Genomic DNA, 19,141 nt, shown 5'->3' on the forward strand with positions numbered 1-19,141 from the left:
ATGTTACCAATGGTGAATTCTAAATGGAAAGCATTCAAAGAATTTATCTTGGAAGCTACTAGGCTTTTCATACCAACAAAGAAATATTGTTCAAGATTTAGGCCTATGTGGAAGCAGATGAACTAATTAGACATGTGACAGAGAAGAAAAATGCATGAGATACATATAAATTAATGTAACACAGAAGCCTATGATAGATATATAAACTGGTCTGTAACCAAGTTACAAAGGAGGTTAGGCAGGCGAAGGCAGATTATGAGAAATCTTTGGCAAAGGATGCAAAGAAAAACAGCAAAGAGTTCTTTACTTATGTAAACTCTAGAAGGAAGGAGAAGAATCAGATTGGTCCACTTGATATTGATGGTTCAACTGTTAATGATCCTGCTCAGGTAGCTAACAAACAATGAATATTTTGCATCAACATTCACACATAAGGAGTTATTCAGGGAGGGGAATGCCAGAGGTGTATTCCACTCTGGAAGTAAGCTAGATAATCTTGTAATAATTGAGAGCAAAGTGGAGAAGAAATTGTTGAACATAAACACAAGAAAGGCACCTGGAATGGATGGAATCTATCCAGTTATATTAAAGGAGGCAGTAAAAGAAGTAAGCAAACCCTTAGCCATAATTATGAGAGCTTCCCTGGACTGAGGGAATCTCTCATACCCATGGACTAGAGATGTGCAAATGTGACCCCATTCCACAAAGGAGGATCAAAGGGAGACCGGTGCCTCCATTAACTTCCCTGGAACGGGAAATTAATGGAGGCACCGGTTAAAGAAGCATTGCAGGATCATCTAGACAAGACTTCAGGTATTGCTCGGACACAGCATGGTTTGTTAATGGGAAATCTTGTCTGACTAATTTGATTGGATACTATGATGTAGTCACGAAGGAACTGGATGCAAAGAATGACTTTGATATCATATATTTGGATCTTAGAAAAGCCTTTGATACTGTTGCACATGGAAGACTACTGCACAAATTGGAGCAGTGTGGCATTGGAGGCAAATTGCTGCTATGGATAAAGGAATGGTTGAGTGGGAGAAAACAGAGTGGTAATCAATGGACATTGCTCCTTGTGGACTAATGTTATTAGTGGAGTCCCTCAGGGTTCAGTGTTGGGTCCATTGTTGTTTTCTATATTTATAAATGATATTGATGATGGTATATCAGGCTTAATGTCCAAGTTTGCAGATGATACGAAGGTCGGCAGGGTTGTTAATGACACTAATGACAGTACACTGCTCCAACAGGATCTAGAAAAGTTGAGCAGATGGGCTGATAGGTGGCAAATGAAGTTTAACTTTGACAAATAAGTACTACATATGGGAAGCAGTAATCCCAGAGTAACGTATCAACTCTGTGGTACCACACTGACAGTGGTAGGGAATGAAAAAGACCTGGGGCTAATTGTGCAAGCAGATATGAAGTTTTTTGAGCAGTGCAGATGGTCTGCAAGAGTAGCTCATGGTGTCTTTCAATGATATATAGGAAATTTTTCTAGCAGGGATAAGGAGGTGATTATCCCCTTGTATAAGGCAATGGTCAGGCCACACTTTGAGTACTGTATACAGGTCTGGAGGCCTCATTTTAAGAAGGATGTAGAGCTGTTGGAACGAGTACAGAGAAGGGCAACAAGATTAGTGAATGGAACAAAGGGTTGCTGTTACGAAGAACGGCTTAAGTTTTGCAAATTACAGTGTCTGGAGACTAGCACCTGCGAGGTGATCTGATTGAGGTGTATAAAGGCTTGAACGGTTTGAGCATGCTCAATGCTGATGGGATTCTTCCTCTTGCTCAGAATAATTGCCTGAGAAGGCATAAATTCAAATTGAGAAAAGACAGTTGTAGGATAGATGTGTGGAAGTTTTACCTTTAGCCAGCAGGTGGTTGATTGCTGGAACAAATTTCCATCTGTCATTGTAGAAGTTGATAGCTTAAATAGATTCAAGGCAGAACTTGACAGATATTTGGAGCGAGTGGATGCATGAAATAAGGGTGTGTTTTTTTTTTTTTTTTTTTGGCTGATGCTATATAAGCGTTCTTTCTTGCATCATGTGCCTTTGCTAATGCTACTCTTTTTGGCCAAATTAAATTATATAAACTAGGCAATCCGATTCACCGAACAGTTTTGTAGAAGAACTCGGCCTTCTCGTCTTTGTCCACATTCGTTTATTCTATCACAAAACTGTTTAGAGAGATTTTAAAATAACGACTCTTTTTAAGAAATTGAAAGACCACAAAATTAAGAATGACCGCAAACTATTCTCTAGATATAACATCTTTTTACACTAATGTAAACGTGCCATATGCGTTAGATATTGTTTGGGATTTACTTAATGATAGTACTATCAATAATACCAGAATCCCCAAAGAAAAAAATTTTGATCTCATTAAGTTATTAGTTTCTGCCAATTATAGTTTATTCCAAGATAAAATTTACAGACATTTTTGGCTTACCTGTGGGCCTTAGTATTAGTGGACTCATTGCAGAACTATACTTAGATAAAATAGAGAATATTTACTTGAATCCATTTATACCAGAAATCTCGTATTACGGTAGATATATAGACGATGTGCTTATTATAACCAATCAGATCACTATAAATTCTTTTACAAGTATTAAATAACATTCACACCAGACTGAATATCACTTTGGAAACAGAGAAGGATGCTGTGCGATCCATTAATTTTCTTAATTTCACATTACAAAGGGAAGGGGATAGATTAAATTTTAGTATTTATAGAAAGCCTACAAACATGGGTATGTTTGTAGGCAAAAGCTATCACCCATACACTTATAAAAAATCGGTCATGTTAAACCAGTTTTTAAATGCTTTTAAATATTCCACCATGCAGAGTGGATTACAGGCTGAGATAAATGAACTAACAAAGAGATCCCTTAATAGAGGCTATCCAGTCACCTCTATTAATAAAATTAAACTGATTGCCCAAGAAAAGATAAAAAAACAACTCCCAGAAAACAAGTATCGATCAAAAGCATTTTAATACAGTTCCATATATAGAATCTTGGTATAATAAACTGAACGACTTGTGTAAAGGCACAGATATGAAAATAATAGCTAAATCTATAAATAAATTGCATACATTATTAAGAAAATGTTTAACTAATTCTTTCTTGTAATAAACACATGATTTGGTTTATAGCATTTCTTGCAAAGAATGTGACTCGTCTTACGTAGGTTCTTACAGAGTGGTGTTGGGTTTTTGCGTTGAACTACACGAGGCTTCAGATCGAGCGTTGAGAGCAAACGCAATAAGCATTTCACGCTGTAAATGAAGGTCATGTGTTTCTCTTTAATGAAGCAAAAATAATTAATATTCAACATAATTACACAGTAAACTACTTATCGCAAAAACATTTTTTTTTTTTTTTTTTTTAATGAAAACCCCAAATACAAGAGGTATTATAACCTATAGTACTTAGTACCATGCTTGGGTTGGAGGTTGAGAAGACGAGAGAATATATTTGTTGATATTAGACTTGAACTTCTGTAGACTAATTTTCAGGAAAGACATATGAAGGAAGGTTGTTCCAGAAAATGGCAGTTGAATAAATAAACGAGGAAGATGAAAAGTTTGGTTCTGTGAGTTTGAAGTTGGACAGTAAATGGATGTTGGTTGGTGGCGGCACGTGTTCGGACTGTTTTGAAAGAGAGAGTAGGAATTATAGAAGCCAATTCAGAAATACAGTGCCCATGGAAGTATCTGTAGAAAAGGCATGCTGCAGAAACAGTATGTCTATGAGACTATTTTTTTTTGGCTGATGCTGCACATTAATTAACCTAACTGCCCTCTTTTGAATGGAATCTAGAAGCCTGAGAGAGGTTTTGGGGGCACCGCCCCAGAAGTGGGAACAATATTCCATGGTACGGAGAATTTGCGATTTGTATAGAGTGAACAGCTGTTTGGGAGAAAAGTAACGCCGAGAGCGAAAGGTAAAACCCAGTTTGTAAATGCAAAGGAAGCAGTATTTGCGATGTGCTTTGTGCCAAGAGAGATTTAAAGTCAGGCTAATCCCCAAAAGAGATATAATTAACTTGCCTAGAAATCGGAGTGTCAACAAAGATAAGCATAGAAGCAGAAGAATCCTTTTTTGCGAGATATAAGACAAGACTGAGTTTTAGAAGGATTGAAGGATATGTCAGAAGAAGAAAATCGGAGGCGTAACATCCTGACAGCATAACACTGACTGTAAAGTTCCCCACCGGTCAGATGGTTTGGGGTTGCATAACAAGCAAAGGGGTGGAGCAAATTAAGTTTTTTAATGGAATGGTGAATGCAGAAACCTACACTGCTATCTTGGAGGAGTGCCTGAAACCCGTTATTAGGAATCACCACACATACTTCCAAAACTGCATTTTTCAACAAGACTTAGCACCTTGCCACACAGCAAAATTGGTAAGTTTTATGCTCTTTAGATTTAATGATGAGTTTGTCTTCTCGTCTCACAAGGCTTAAAGCACACTTACACCAATGTTTTTCCTCGTGTTTCTCCCTTAAGGTGCAGTCATACCTCAGAAATGCTGGCATTACAGTGTTGGACTAGCCAGCAACAAAAGAGAGTTGAACCCTATTGAAAATTTCTGGTACGTAATGTCATCTAAAAGAAGAAGCCAACAAATAAGATTCAGCTGCAGGAAAGCATTATAAGGGTGTGGTGCCACGAAATTGGGCAACCGTATATCCAGAAGTTGATTAACTCTATGCCATATCGTTGCAAGGCTGTAATTGCAGGTTAAGGAGGAACAGCAAAATATTGAGGACTTATTTTGCTGATTTACAGTACATAATACTATTACGTTAATTTGTCATATTAGTTTGTACATGTAAATGCAATAAAATGTATGTTTGGTTGTCATGATTGCCATTTGCATGATTTCTCATATTTCCATTAATTACGCATTTTACCCTTTGGGAAGATATTTATGGCAGTTAGGTATATCAGGTGGAGTCTTTTTATTGGATTTCATTCACAGAGATATATATCCCATCTAACAAATGCATTTTGAACATTTCTGCAACCCACAATGCAGTGCAAAACACATTATTTGCAAAATTCACAAATGATGCAGTTTTTTTTTCTGCCACTGTATAAAGTTAAAATTCCCCATTATAAGACATTCTGATTTACTGGCCCACTCTATTTCTCTGTATAGTTGTTTGGTATACTGATCACAGTCATTAGGCCTATAACACACTCCTACTCTCTCTCTCTTTTTTTTTTTTTTTTTTTCCCCAGTGCTTATATCATGTCAAACTGACTCAGCATTGCACTAGTCACACACGTTGACTGGATGCACTGCCTGCGATTTAATATGCTTCTTAACTAAGAGCATAACCTTCCACCCCCTCTTGTCCTTTGTATCCTTCCAGTATATGTTGTAGGCGTCTCTGTAGCCAGGTGGGCAGGAGCAGCAGTGCATAGCACATGCTTCTTGATTAGACTAGGGTTCGAGCCCGTGACCACCAACTATGGAGGATGTGGAAAGGTCAGGGAATGACCACCGCAAATCCCCGGAGCAATATGGCCTTAGTTGCTAATTAGCATTAGTAGAGGCATTTGATGCAAGAAAGCAAGCTTATGCAGCATCAGCCAAAAAAAAAAAAAAAAAAACCCACTTCCGCTTCACCCCTCTGTTCGTTCAAAATACCTGTCCAGCTGAGCTTTAAACTTATTTAGCCTATCAACCTCCACGACAAGGGATGGAAGTCTGTTCCACCACCCAACCACCCGCTGGCTAAAGGCAAATTTCCGCACGTCTATCCTACATCTGTCTTTCCTCTTTTTGAATTTATGCCCTCTCAGGTGATTATTCTGAGCTAGAGGAAGAATCCCATCAGCATTGAGCATGCTCAAACCATTCAAGGCTTTATACACCTCTATCAGATCACCTCGCTGGTGCCTAGTCTCCAGACACTGTAATTTGCGAAACTTAAGCCTTTCTTCGTAAGAGCACCCCTTTGTTCCATTCACTAATCTTGTTGCCCTTCTCTGTACTCGTTCCAGCAGCTCTACATCCTTCTTGAAATGAGGCCTCCAGACCTGTATACAGTACTCTAGGTGTGGCCTGACCATTGCCTTATACAAGGGAATAATCACCTCCTTATCCCTGCTGGAAAAATTCCTGTATATCATTGACAATACTCCATGAGCTATTCTTGCAGCCCGTCTGCACTGCTCAGAGAACTTCATATCTGCCTCCACAACCACCCCCAAATCCCTTTCATTCTCTACCACTGTCAGTGTAGTACCACAGAGTTGATACGTTGCTCTGGGGTTGCCGTTTCCCATGTGTAGTACTTTACATTTGTCAATGTTAAACTTCATTTGCCACCTCTCAGCCCATCGGCTCAACCTTTCCAGATCCTGTTGCAGCAGCATAGTGTCAGTAGTGTCCTTGACAACCCTGCCAACCTTTGTATCGTCTGCAAACTTGGACATTAAGCTTGATATACCATCATCAATATCATTTATAAATACAGAAAACAATAATGGACCCAACACTGAGCCCTGAGGGACTCCACTAATAACATTAGTCCACGATGAGCAGTGTCCATTGATTACCACTCTCTGTCTTCTTCCCCTCAACCACCCCTTTATCCATAGCAGCAATTTGCCTCCAATGTCACACTGCTCCAATTTGTGTAGCAGTCTTCCATGTGCAGCAGTATCAAAAGCCTTTCTAAGATCAAAGTATATAATATCAAAGCTATTCCCTGCATCCAGTTCTTTTGTGACTACATCATAGTATCCAATCAAATTGGTCAGGCAGGACCGCCCCTTAACAAAACCATGCTGTGTCCAAGCTATAACTGAAATCTTGTCTAAATGATCCTGCAGTGCTTCTTTAACCAGTGCCTCCATTAATTTTCCTGGAACAGAAGTTAAGCTCACAGGTCTATAATTACTTGTGTCAGCCTTTGATCCTCCTTTGTGAATTGGGGTCACATTTGCACATTTCCAGTATATGGGTACCTCCCCTGAATCCAAGGAAGCTCTCATAATTATGGCTAAGGGTTTGCTTACTTCCTTTGCTGCCTCCTTTAATATAACTGGATAGATCCCATCCACCCCGGGTGCCTTTCTTGTGTTTATCTTCAACAATTTCTCCTCCACTTTACTCTCAGTTATTTCAAGATTCTGTAGCTTACTGCTAGAGTTGAATACACCTCTGGCATTCCCCTCGCTGAATAACTCCTCATGTGTGAATGTCGACGCAAAATATTCATTTAGTTTGTTAGCTACCTGAGCAGGATCGTCAACAGTTGACCCATCAATATCAAGTGGACCAAACTGATTCATCCCCTTCCTTCTAGAGTTTACATAAGTAAAGAACTCTTTGCTGTTTTTCTTTGCATCCCTTGCCAAGGATTTCTTGTAATCTGCCTTCGCCTGCCTAACCTCCTTTGTAACTTGGTTGCATATCAACTTGTATCTATCATAGGCTTCTGTGTCATGTGTTAATTTGTAAGTATCCCATGCAATTTTTCTTCTCTGCATATGCCATTAGTTCATCTGACATCCATTTTGGCCTAAACCTTGAACAATATTTCTTAGTTGGTATGTAAAGCCTAGTAGCTTCCAAGATAAGTTCTTTGAATGCTTCCCATTTTGAATTTGCTGTTGGTAACATCATCAGTTGGTCCCACTGTATAGAATTTAAATACTGTCTCAGTCCATCGTAGTCACCTTTATGGAAGCAATAACCCTTCCCTTTACCCCTAATGGTAGTTATCTCTTTGAGTAAATCCCATTTCAACACACCGTGATCACTGCCACCCAGTGGTTCATTTATCTGCAGATTCTTAATGCATGAAGAATCACTGCTGATAATCAAATCAAGAGTATTACTCCCTCTAGTTGCCTTCCGAACATGCTGATGTAGAAAACAATCATCCAATAAATCCACAAAAGCCCTGCTAGTGTGTGAGTGACCAGCCCCCAAATTCCAGTCAATATCTGGGAAATTAAAATCTCCCATTATAAGACTCTCTGATTTACTGGCCCACTCTATTTCCCTGTACAGTTTCTTATTATACTCATAAGAGTCATTAGGCCTATAGCACACTCCTACTCTCAATTTTGATCTCCCAATGCTTATGTCACACCAAACTGACTCAACGCTGCACTGTCCAGCGATGTCGACTGGCTTCACTTCCTTGGTTTTTATGTGTTTCTTAACTAATAGCATAACCCCTCCCCCTTCCTATCTTGTCTATCCTTTCTGTAGACGTTGTAAATGCTCTTAAAAAACAAATAACAACAACAACAGTATATGTTGTACTCCCCATATTCAAATTCAGCACACCTGTGTGTGCATTACACTGTTTCTCCACTATCCCTATGGTATCTGCATTTGATGAATTAATCAGTAGTTTAAATTCATCAAATAATTTCCCTCCTCAAGTAGTTACTTATATCTGGAGGGAAATATTTAAGTTTTCTATATTTTTATTTTCACAAAAAAATATTGTAACAAAAAACCTATTAAAATCAGGAATTTTTTAAAAAATTTTGTGCATTTCTTCCTAACTTTGTTAACAAATATGGCTATAATAAATGCATATAAATGAAAATGGGCCTGTGGCACTGGATTCCATAACTTAACATAAAGAAAATACAGTTGAACCAGTGAATGCAGTAGCTAAAATTAATTTTAATACGGTAAATAGGTGCTTTTGGAATAGCGTATTCCTTCATTGGCTAAGTACGTACACACATGGAAATGCAAACTTAACATAAAACGTTAGTAATGGAATAAACTAAAATAAACAGTGTGTGTCAGATGACTGAAAGAGCATGCACGTGAATGTGTTTGTTCAGTCACTTACTATGTGAAATCAGGTGGTACCCAGCACGTATATGGGCTGACTGCCAGCATTTGTCGTACTTTAACATTACAGACTTCAAAATTGGGTGTAGTCTTTACCTCTATTATGATTTAAAACATTGTGACAGCTAGATATGTTTAGGGACTCTATCACCACAGGGGTTGATAGTAGTGACAAGATTGGTCAATCACCTCGCTGTTGCTGCTGGGATTGAGATCATGTTGAGTTGACCAGAAATGCTCTGCAATCGCAGAGTGTGCAGAGTCACTTAGGGGGATGGACTTGCCATGTTCTTTGAGACAGTCCTGGAGTTGTCGGGCACTCTCCCCCACACAGCAGCTGCCACAATTGTGGCAAGTGATCTGGTGTTGCAAGTACTTGAGTAAGATCCTAGAGACGTTTGAGGTGCCCGGGTAATATGGGATATAAGCAGTAGATACCTTTCCACTGTCATGAGGGGGTCAGCGAGTGCCTTGCGTGAGCTGTAAGTTCTTGTGCTTGTAGTGTGCACTTATCCAAGACATGGGTAGGGTAATCACAGTTGGTGAGGTCACCTTTTACCTTAGAAACCTCGGTGCGTCTGGCTTCCTCTAAGCTGGAATGACTTCAAGCTCAAGAGAATAGCATGCTGTTCAGGTGGCAAGGGGCATGCACTGACCTGTAGTTCGTGAATTGACCACAGCACATGGGTTTCTGGTACCGAGGTTTCTAGAAGTGAGTCCAAGAAAGACATCCAGAAAGGAGAGAGGCTTGTTTGATTCCAATTCTAAAGTAAACTGGATGAAGCGGGATAAGGAATTGAGGTATTGTAATAGCTGTGCATCCAAACCTCGGGGGATGATGGTGAAAATATCATCTACGTACCTGCACCAGTGGGTTCAGAAATATGCGCTCCTCTAACTCCATTGCGATGTTGGCAATGATGGAGCTGACAGGCGCCCATAGCCGTTCCGTATATATGTTTGTAGAGAGAGAGACCAAATGTGAAGACACTGTCCGATAAGCACAGGTTAAGGGCAGCACAGATGTCTTCCGTAGATAGAGATGTTCTGACTGGTAGGTTGGGGTCATTCTCTAAAAGCTGTCTGGCACATATGTTGGTTTGTTTGTTATTTGGTTTTTAGGAGCATTAGCAACTAAGGCCATATTGCTCTGGGGATATGCGGTGGTCATTCCCTGACCTTTCTGCATCCTCCGTATTTGGTGGGCACGGGCTCGATGGCACATATGACTTCCTGCTGGACTGGTATGGAGATAAATAGGGAGACAATGTCAAAGGATGCCATGACCTGTCTTCTGGGAATGCATGGTGTTTGATGAGGCGAAGGAACTCCTCACTGTTGGAGACGGTGTGGATTGTGTTTCCCACGTGCTGTTAGGAGACGGGTGACATGTTTTAACAGTTCCTAAGTTGGTGAATTGCAACAGGAGACAAATAGGCCTAAGAGGGATGCCTGGTTTATGCACCTTTGGCAGCCCACAGTTCTATGGGCTGCCTGGTTTATGCACCTTTGGCAGCCCATAGAACTGTGGGAGCTGGCAGCCCGTGGCATGTAACTGCCAACTTCTGGACCTGGAAATCTTCCCTGATTTGAACCAGTTATAGACTAACTTGTTCACCTTTGGATAGGTGGTAGATGGCTTTCTTCAACCGGTGAAATACCACCACTTTGCTTATTGGAGGCTTGAAGTGGTGAAACCCATGTTTAGTCTCTAGAGCAAAGTTTCCGGCATCCCCCTCCCCCCATACTTCTCCTTCAACCCTAACCCAAGCACGGCACTAAGTACTATAGGTTCTAATACCTCTCGTGTTTGGGGTTCACATAAAAAAAAAAAAAAAAAAACCGTCCCAAGGACCCTGATGGGAGGAGCCTGTACTGTTTCATAGACATTAGGATCAAGCAGAAGGGAGAGAGAGCCTTGTTTAGATATTCAGAACGATCCAACACAACTGTGCAGCATATAGTTTGCCATAATTATTCAGCTAGTTATAAAGTAAAAGCAAACTTTGTTCCGTGAGTTTTTCATTTCTAATGCACAGTGCATATGATAAGCCCACTAATGATGCTCCCCTTTCAATTTAGTAAGAAATAAAGATTAATAAAAAAATATATATATATATAGCTTTATAAAAACCAGTATGATTAAAGATTTATTTTCGGAACAGAATAAATATGTGGAATGGCAACTCCTGTAACTCATGTTGCTGATAGAGTTGTCTAGAAATGTGAGCCAAAACACTGCTTTCCCTTGTTAATAAATTTGTAAATGCCACTTTCCTTCTCAATCTAAATTATGAAATGCTAAGACAAGTTATGAGAGATCAATCAGAGGAAATACATCCTGGACTCAGTTTTCTGGATGATATATTTTTTTTGGAAATTTTGTGTTAGTACATTTCTGCTAATGTACTATTTATTTGTGTGATGATATAATCCAGTGGAGTGTTACAACTTCAAATATGTAATACATTCATAGCAGAAGCTATGAATGTGTGACTTTATGAATTTGGTAAATTATGGACTTAATTTGGTGTCAGCTAACTTTGTCATGAATTTCTAAGACCAAAGTATGTTTCCATATGGCATTCGAAAGTCTGCTGGTTCCAGACAGAATTCATAGGTAGCAAATTGCCAACTGAGTTTGCAGCAGTGTTAAGTTAAATATTATTTAACCTTAACTTAAATATAATCATATTTGGAGAATCATGTTGTCATCCAGTAGCACTATTCAAAGAAGTTTTTTGAACCAGATTGAAATGCATATAGTAATAGTATTTGCCATATAGTGCAAGGAAGCCACAGGCTTTTGCTGCACTGGCAAAAAAAAAAAAAAAAAAAAAAAAAAGAACCAAGTAGAAAAGAAAACAAATTATATGCTTCTCTCCTCACACATTTAAGTATTCAGTAAACCTTTGAATTTATTCAAACTGTCAGCCTCGACTACCTGAGAGGGCAACTTGTTCCAGCTATCAACACCTCGCTGGCTAAAAGAAAACTTCCTTCAATTTAATCTAAACCCTGTAATTTGAATTTATTACCCCTGGTTCTGGAATTGTTTAGAACAGCAAATTCCACCTTCATTCATTTTATGAATCCCTCTCAGAGCTTTATAAACCTCAATCAGGTCACCTCTGAAGTGCCTGGTTGCCAAGCTCTGTACCCCATATAATCGGAGTCTTTTCAATATTGTTGTCCTTCTGCCAATCTCACCATTCGAGTTGCCCATCTTTGGACCTTTTCAAGAAGCGCTATGTATTTTTTCAGATGAGGTCTCCATACTTGAGCACAGTATTCCAAATGTGGTCTTACAATTGCCTTATACAGTGGGATTATAACCTCCCTATCTTTACAGGATAGCATTTGATAAACCATTGATAGGACATCATGAGGTTTCCTGGCTGCTTGTTTACATTATTCAGAAAACTTTATATCTGCCTCTATTGTAACTCCCCAAATCCATTTTCTCCTTCACTGTTTTTAATTAAACCCAACCAATTGTATGATTAATTTTTGGGTTGCTATTCCCCAAGTGTTAGGACCTTGCATTTAGCAGCATTTAAACATAGCTGCCACTTTTCTGACCATCTTTGAAGTCTGTTCAAGTCATCCTTAAGGAGTACTGCTTGTCACTGATGATTAGCGACTCTGCCAATCTTTACATCATCTGCAAATTTTGACATCACAGCTTCTATCCCTTCGTCAATGTCATTTATGAAAATAAGAAATAATAGTGGTCCAAGAACTGATCCTTGAGGGACCCCACTCCTGACATTACACCAATCTGAAGAATATCCATTAATCACAATCCTCTGCCTTCTGTCCTGCAGCCATCCAGCAATCCATATTAGAATCTTACCAGTAATCCCAGTCTGTTCAAGCTTATACAGTAACCTCTCATGAGGGACCAAGTCAAATGCTTTCCTAAAATTCAAATAAACTATGTTGAAATTATTCCCTAAATCCAGCTCATGAATATGTCAAAATAGCCTACTAAGTTAGTTAAGCATGATTTACCCTTAGCAAAACCATGCAGAATGCCATATTTATATAAATGTCTCTGAATTACACTCTTAATCACTGCCTCTAAGATTTTTCCTACACTGAAATCAGACTAACTGGTCTGTAATTGCAAACTTCACTCTTAGGACTGTTTTTATGTATTGGTGTGACACCTTTGTACTCCTATAATCCAAAGGAATCTCTCTTTAGTCCAAAGATGTCCTCATAATTAACCTCAATGGTTCTATACATTCCCTCTCTCTCTCTCTCTCTCTCTCTCTCTCCCCCCCTCAAACTGCAAGATATATACCATCAACTCTGGGAGCTTTACTTGCCTTTATGCTCAATTTTTCTAATAGACAATCATCTGTAATTGTGACATGACTAATTTCATATGGTTTAGCCTTATTGCTCAGCCTCTTCTCAGCATAAACGATCTTTCATCAGTAAAGACAGATGCAAAGTACCTGTTCTTTTTTTTTTTTTTTTTTTTATGTGAACCCCAAACATGAGAGGTATTAGAACCTATAGTACTTAGTACCGTGCTTGGATTAAAAAAGCATGGGTTGAAGGAGACGTATGGGGGGAGGGGGATGCCGGAAACTTTGCTCTAGAGACTAAACATGGGTTTCACCACTTCAAGCCTCCAATAAGCAAAGTGGTGGTATTTCACCGGTTGATGAAAGTCATCTACCACCTACATCTGCAACATCAGCTGGGTTTTCTGAGTTTCCCCACACCCAATTCATAAGGGTCCGATCTGATTAGCTTTCTTCTTCCTTGTATTCACATATGTAAAAAATTCCTTGTCCCCGTTCTTTGCTTTCTTTGCCAATGCTTTCTCATATGCAGCCTTGACCTCCCTTACCTTATTTGTGGTACTATTACAGATCGACTTGTACCTGTTGTCGGCTTCAGTACTTTTCATCACTCTGTAACTGTCTCATGCTATCTTTTTATACTCTATTTGACCAGCCATCTCTGCAGTCATCCATTTCGGCATCCTCCTCCTGCAATATTTTCTTAAAAGTATCTATGCATTCATGGCTTCTGTGATTTTTGCTTTAAAAGTATCTCATAATTCAAATGTATTTGCCATCCCCTAGCAACCTGCCCAGTTCACAGATGTCATATAGCACCTTAAACTGTTCAAATTCCTTCTTCTGAAGTTAAAACCCATGACTTTACCTTTAACTACTGCAACTTCTTTCTTCATCTTCTAGCTGGTGATTGCATGGTCATTTCCTGACAATGGTTCCTGTACTTGAAGCCCTGTGATATCATCTGAATCATTAGTAATGATGAGGTCAAGAATATTCTTACCTCTAGTACTTTCTCTAACATTCTAGTACAAATGATCGTCATCTAATTTATTTTAAAAAGTTTTTCCCCATCATAGGTTACCTTCCCACTTATACCAATCTGGGGCAGATTCGCCCATAATAAGACATTCACACTTGCTTGCCCATTCCATCTGCATTTAAAACTCTCGTCATATTCTTCACAATCTTCTGGTCTGTAGATTTCTTCCACTCTTGTTGTTCCTCTGCTTTAACTAACTCAGACCACACAGATTTTATGCTGGCAGATGTAACTTCAGACTCAGAAAAAGCTCTTTTTGTGCTCAGGCTGCTTTTGATAAGAAGCATGACCCCTCCACTCTTGTCTTCCTTATCTTTCCTAAATATGTTATACATACTGTAGTGGAACTTGTAATCAGCAATGTCTGAGTGGCACCAAGTTTCTGTTAGTCCTATTATATCAGTATTAGTTGTCCTAACCAGGAGTTCAAATTCAGCCATTTCGACAACACTCCTGACTTTACTGTAGACACAGTTGAGACTAAGTAACCTTTTATAGTTTACTATCCTAACACACCCATTGAGGTTATTTAGGTTTGTATCCCAAGCTATATCTTCCCTGTCATACATACTGTAGTATGTTATACATACTACAGTATGTATAACATATTTAGGAAAGATAAGGAAGACAGGAGTGGAGGGGTCATGCTACCCTCAGTACATCTTATGAACATCGGCTGTTGTGGCAACAAACAAGAATTTATGAGGTGAGTATAAGCATTACTTTGACTCATATCATTGGATAAACTCAGATCTAAATTATCCCCCCCTCCCCGATGAGCAGTTCCCCTGAACCCTTAGGGTATCCAAGATACTGGCAGAAATTCTTGCACCACCTGTGTTCAAATGAATACCATCTCTACAAAATAGATTTCTACTTCCTACAAAAGCAGACCACACTATAGAGTTTGGAGGAAAAAAAACTTCTCGATAAAGTTGAAGATAAAGAAATAGACATTTTGTAGTGTCAGTTCTGTTAGTTTTAGCTGAAGCAGTCTGTGTGAGAACCAACTAAATGCTATTATGAGAGAAGAACTAATTGTTGCACAGTAATCTTTAGTTGACATGTGCACAAAGAAGCTTAAAATGAAAAAAAAATTTACAAATGCATGCTTTGCATTTTAAGAATTCCTGATAGCAGTGCTGAGAGAATATTAAGCCAGGTGAAAAAAAAAAAAACTGAGTTCAAATATTCTCTTCCTGGTAAATCTGTGGAAATGCTCTCAACATCCAAGTCTAGGCAGCAGTGACCATTGCTAACAAAATTTTCACTCAACCTTTTTGTGAAGATTGCAGAGTTTGCAACAGTATCTTTCTTGAAGCAGTCATAATCAGTTGATGTCTAACAGACGATCTCCAAACAGAAATGCACAGGCAGAAAAATCCTAGGTAAGCTAATGTTTGAAAGTATACTGTACTGGTAAACAATATTATATCTTAATTTTAATATAAAAATTGGTATTTCCAGTTTTCCTCATGGTTTTTGCCATCCTTTCTTCTCAGAACACACACACACACACAAAACCTAAACTTAAATTGCAAGAGGACAGTTACAAGATAGATTTGCAAAAAATTTGTTTTCAGCCAAATAGTAACTGAATTTTGGAAAACATTTTCATCCATTGTAAAAGTGGATAGTTTTAATAAATATAAGGAAGGATTAGACAAATATTAGAGGTTAGGGATTAATAGATGAAGTATGTAGGGTTCTTTTTTTTGAGTCACTTGCCACTACTAATACTTTTTTGTAATGAAACTTTGAACTTGTGTGATTGTTTTTTCTCTTTAATGGATTCCTTAAATATTTAATTTTATTTTCTTCCTTTAAAATTTTTTTTAAATTTATTTTGTAGTTCCTGCCAAATTCTAGTGATGGAATGGTGGTAAGTGGGGCTGCAGATTTTAAAATCAGAGTTCATGATGTAAATGCTAAGGAAGCTACTATGGCTTGTAGCTGTCACACAGGAAGAGTTAAAAGGCTAGCTGTTGCTCCAAATGTGCCATTCATGTTCTGGAGTGCTGCAGAAGATGGAATTGTTATGTATGTTATAGAATTTAGATATTTTAAACAAAATGTTGAATAATTCTTTTAATTGTAATATTAGGGTCAGTCAGAAAGAAATGGCTTATTTTGTTCTCATGCAGTTTACAAAATCTATATATGAATATTACATTGTACATAGTTGTAACATCATTGAAGACAATTTTTCACAGTGATCTCATTTTGCTGAACAGTTGCACAACTATATGGAAAGGATGAAATATGTAGGAATTATAATGTACCTATTTTACAATGTAGTGTATTGAGATAGTTTTGAAAGAAATTTTAGAAGGCATATACAAAATTACCACAAAACTTACTGAGATAGTCTCAGCAACCACGCTTCTGATTTTGTCAAATTAAATTTGAGATTTGTCAAATAAAGTAAAATACAAAAGCCAAAATATTAGGCATTTTATTTTATAGTGCCCCGTCTCACAAGGTACTGGCATATAAAAACCTAAGTGACAGCATTTCTGTAAGTCCTAAACTCACTAGTAGGGCTTGGTTTGAAAGGCTGTTCTGTGCTATGACAACCAATAGTTACACAAAGTACTATCCAAGTTGATAGTAAAAAACAAAGAGAAAACAACCTGGAACTCCACTAGTAAATTACCCTAGATAGCACTTTCTTCATGGAGAAATTAAGCAGGTTTTTGCAACAAACATTGTTCCAGTCACTGTAATTATTGAAATGCAAATTTCTGGTATTTTTTGTATGCCAGTGCCTTAATGGTTCTTGAAGAGATTGGGTTCCAATGGACAAAACCCTCCTGTATGTAATTTGTATTTTAATTTTTATATTTAGTATTTTATTTCACAAATCTTACAACATTGGCAAGCGAAACTGCAGAGGAGATTAGCATTTGTAGAGGCATATGATGCAAGAAAGCAAGCTTATATAGCATCACTAAAAAAAAAAAAAAAAAAAACCTTCCCGTTTCACACATCCATTCACTCCAAATGTTTGTCTAGTTCAGCCTTGAATTTATTTAAACTGCCAGCTTCCACGACAGATGAAAGTTTATTTCTGCACATCTATTCTACAACATCATCAACCTTTGCCAGGGGCAAAGGTTGATGACTTTATAGAGCGGATATCATCTTTTAAGGGCACAAAAGGTGATATAGTTGTACACATTGCACTAATGATATTAAGAGTAGGAGACCAGCAGAATTACTTAACAAGTACAGGTCACTGTTGAAAAAAAGCCGTGAATTAGGGTTGAATTTGAAAGGGTCTGCAATTCTGCCCAGACACGATAGGAGGGAGTATATGATGAGAGCCTTGTAGATCAATTCGGCCCTGGAAAGATTGTGCAAGGCTTAAGGGGGTAGAATTTTTTTTAGCCTGGTTTGTACTTGTTAACAAGAGAGACTGCTTCTACAGGGATGGGATACACTTAAATAGAAAGGGTGCAAGAATATTTGCTGATGCTGTCGAGACAGTGTTAAGTGGGTCGGAAAACTACTAGCTTGGGGAGATACAAGGACTAATAGATTAACAGTAGCCACTGGCAGATGTGAAAGTGATTCTTGCACTGCTTCTATTGGAATGAGCAGCAGCCTGGAAAAAAACGATGCAGGGTACTTCAGAGACTGCTGGGAGTCATTGGGGTACAAGTAAACACATGGGTTGTGTTACGGTAGCTAAGAATAGGAACAGGTGCATGTATATTTGTGTGTACACCAATGCTAGGAGTTTGGTAAATAAATTTGATGAATTTGAGGTATTGCTCAAAACATCAAAGGCAGATATTGTTGGGATATCAGAGACCTGGTGTCACACAGATATAAGGAATGCAGAACTGGAATTTGGGGAGTACAATGTGTACAGAAAGGATAGACAGTATAGGAAGGGGAGGAGGGGTTATGCTATTAGTTAAGAAACACATAAATCCAAGGAAGTGAAGCCAGTTGACATCACTGGACAGTGCAGTGTCAAGTGAGTTTGTGTGACATAAGCATTGGGAGATCAGAATTGAGAGTAGGAGTGTGTTATAAACCTAATGACTCTGATTAGTATAATAAGAAACTGTACAGGGAAATAGAGTGGGCCAGTAAATCAGAGAGTCTTATAATGGGAGATTTGGGGGATTTTATTTTCCAGATATTGACTGGAATTTGTGGGTTGGTCACTCACACACTAGCAAGGCTTTTCTACATCAGCATGTTCGGGAGGCAACTAGAGGGAGTAATACTCTTGATCTGATTATCAGTAGTGATTCTTCATGCATTAAGAATCTGCATATAAAGGAACCACTAGGTGGCAGTGATCACAGTGTGCTGAAGTGGGATTTACTCAAGGAGGTAACTACCATCAGGGGCAAAGGAAAGGGTTTTTGCTTTCTTTAAGGCGACTACGATGGTCTGAGACAGTTTTTAAATTCTATAGAGTGGGATCAACTGATGATGTTACCAATGGTGAATTCTAAATGGGAAAGCATTCAAAGAATTTATTTTGGAAGCTACTAGGCTTTTCATACCAACAAAGAAATATTGTTCAAGATTTAGGCCTATATGGAAGCAGATGAACTAATTAGAAATGTGACAGAGAAGAAAAATCCATGGGATACATATAAATTAATGTGACACAGAAGCCTATGATAGATATAAGCTGGTCTGTAACCAAGTTACAAAGGAGGTTAGGCAGGCGAAGGCAGATTATGAGACATCTTTGGCAAAGGATGCGAAGAAAAACAGCAAAGAGTTCTTTACTTATGTAAACTCTAGAAGGAAGGGGATGAATCAGATTGGTCCACTTGATATCGATGGTTCAACTGTTGATGAACCTGCTCAGGTAGCTAGCAAACAATGAATATTTTGAATTGACATTCACACATAAGGAGTTATTCAGGGAGGGGAATGCTAGAGGTGTA

General features: G+C 38.5%; 1 protein-coding gene across 2 annotated transcripts in view; it reads left to right on the forward strand.

Moving 5' to 3' along the window:
- Positions 1-19,141, forward strand: part of adp (WD and tetratricopeptide repeats 1) — a 273,490-nt gene that overhangs the window by 108,839 nt on the left and 145,510 nt on the right. For both annotated transcript variants that reach the window (XM_090383632.1, XM_090383640.1), the window contains exon 6: positions 16,075-16,262. In XM_090383632.1, the coding sequence (XP_090239758.1) occupies positions 16,075-16,262 (188 nt within the window). The remainder of the gene's footprint in view (positions 1-16,074; positions 16,263-19,141) is intronic.

Source organism: Mastigoproctus giganteus, chromosome 1 (genome assembly GCF_048544385.1).
Source record: "Mastigoproctus giganteus isolate SK-2022 chromosome 1, ASM4854438v1, whole genome shotgun sequence".
In the NCBI taxonomy this organism is placed as follows: Eukaryota; Metazoa; Arthropoda; class Arachnida; order Uropygi; family Thelyphonidae; genus Mastigoproctus; species Mastigoproctus giganteus.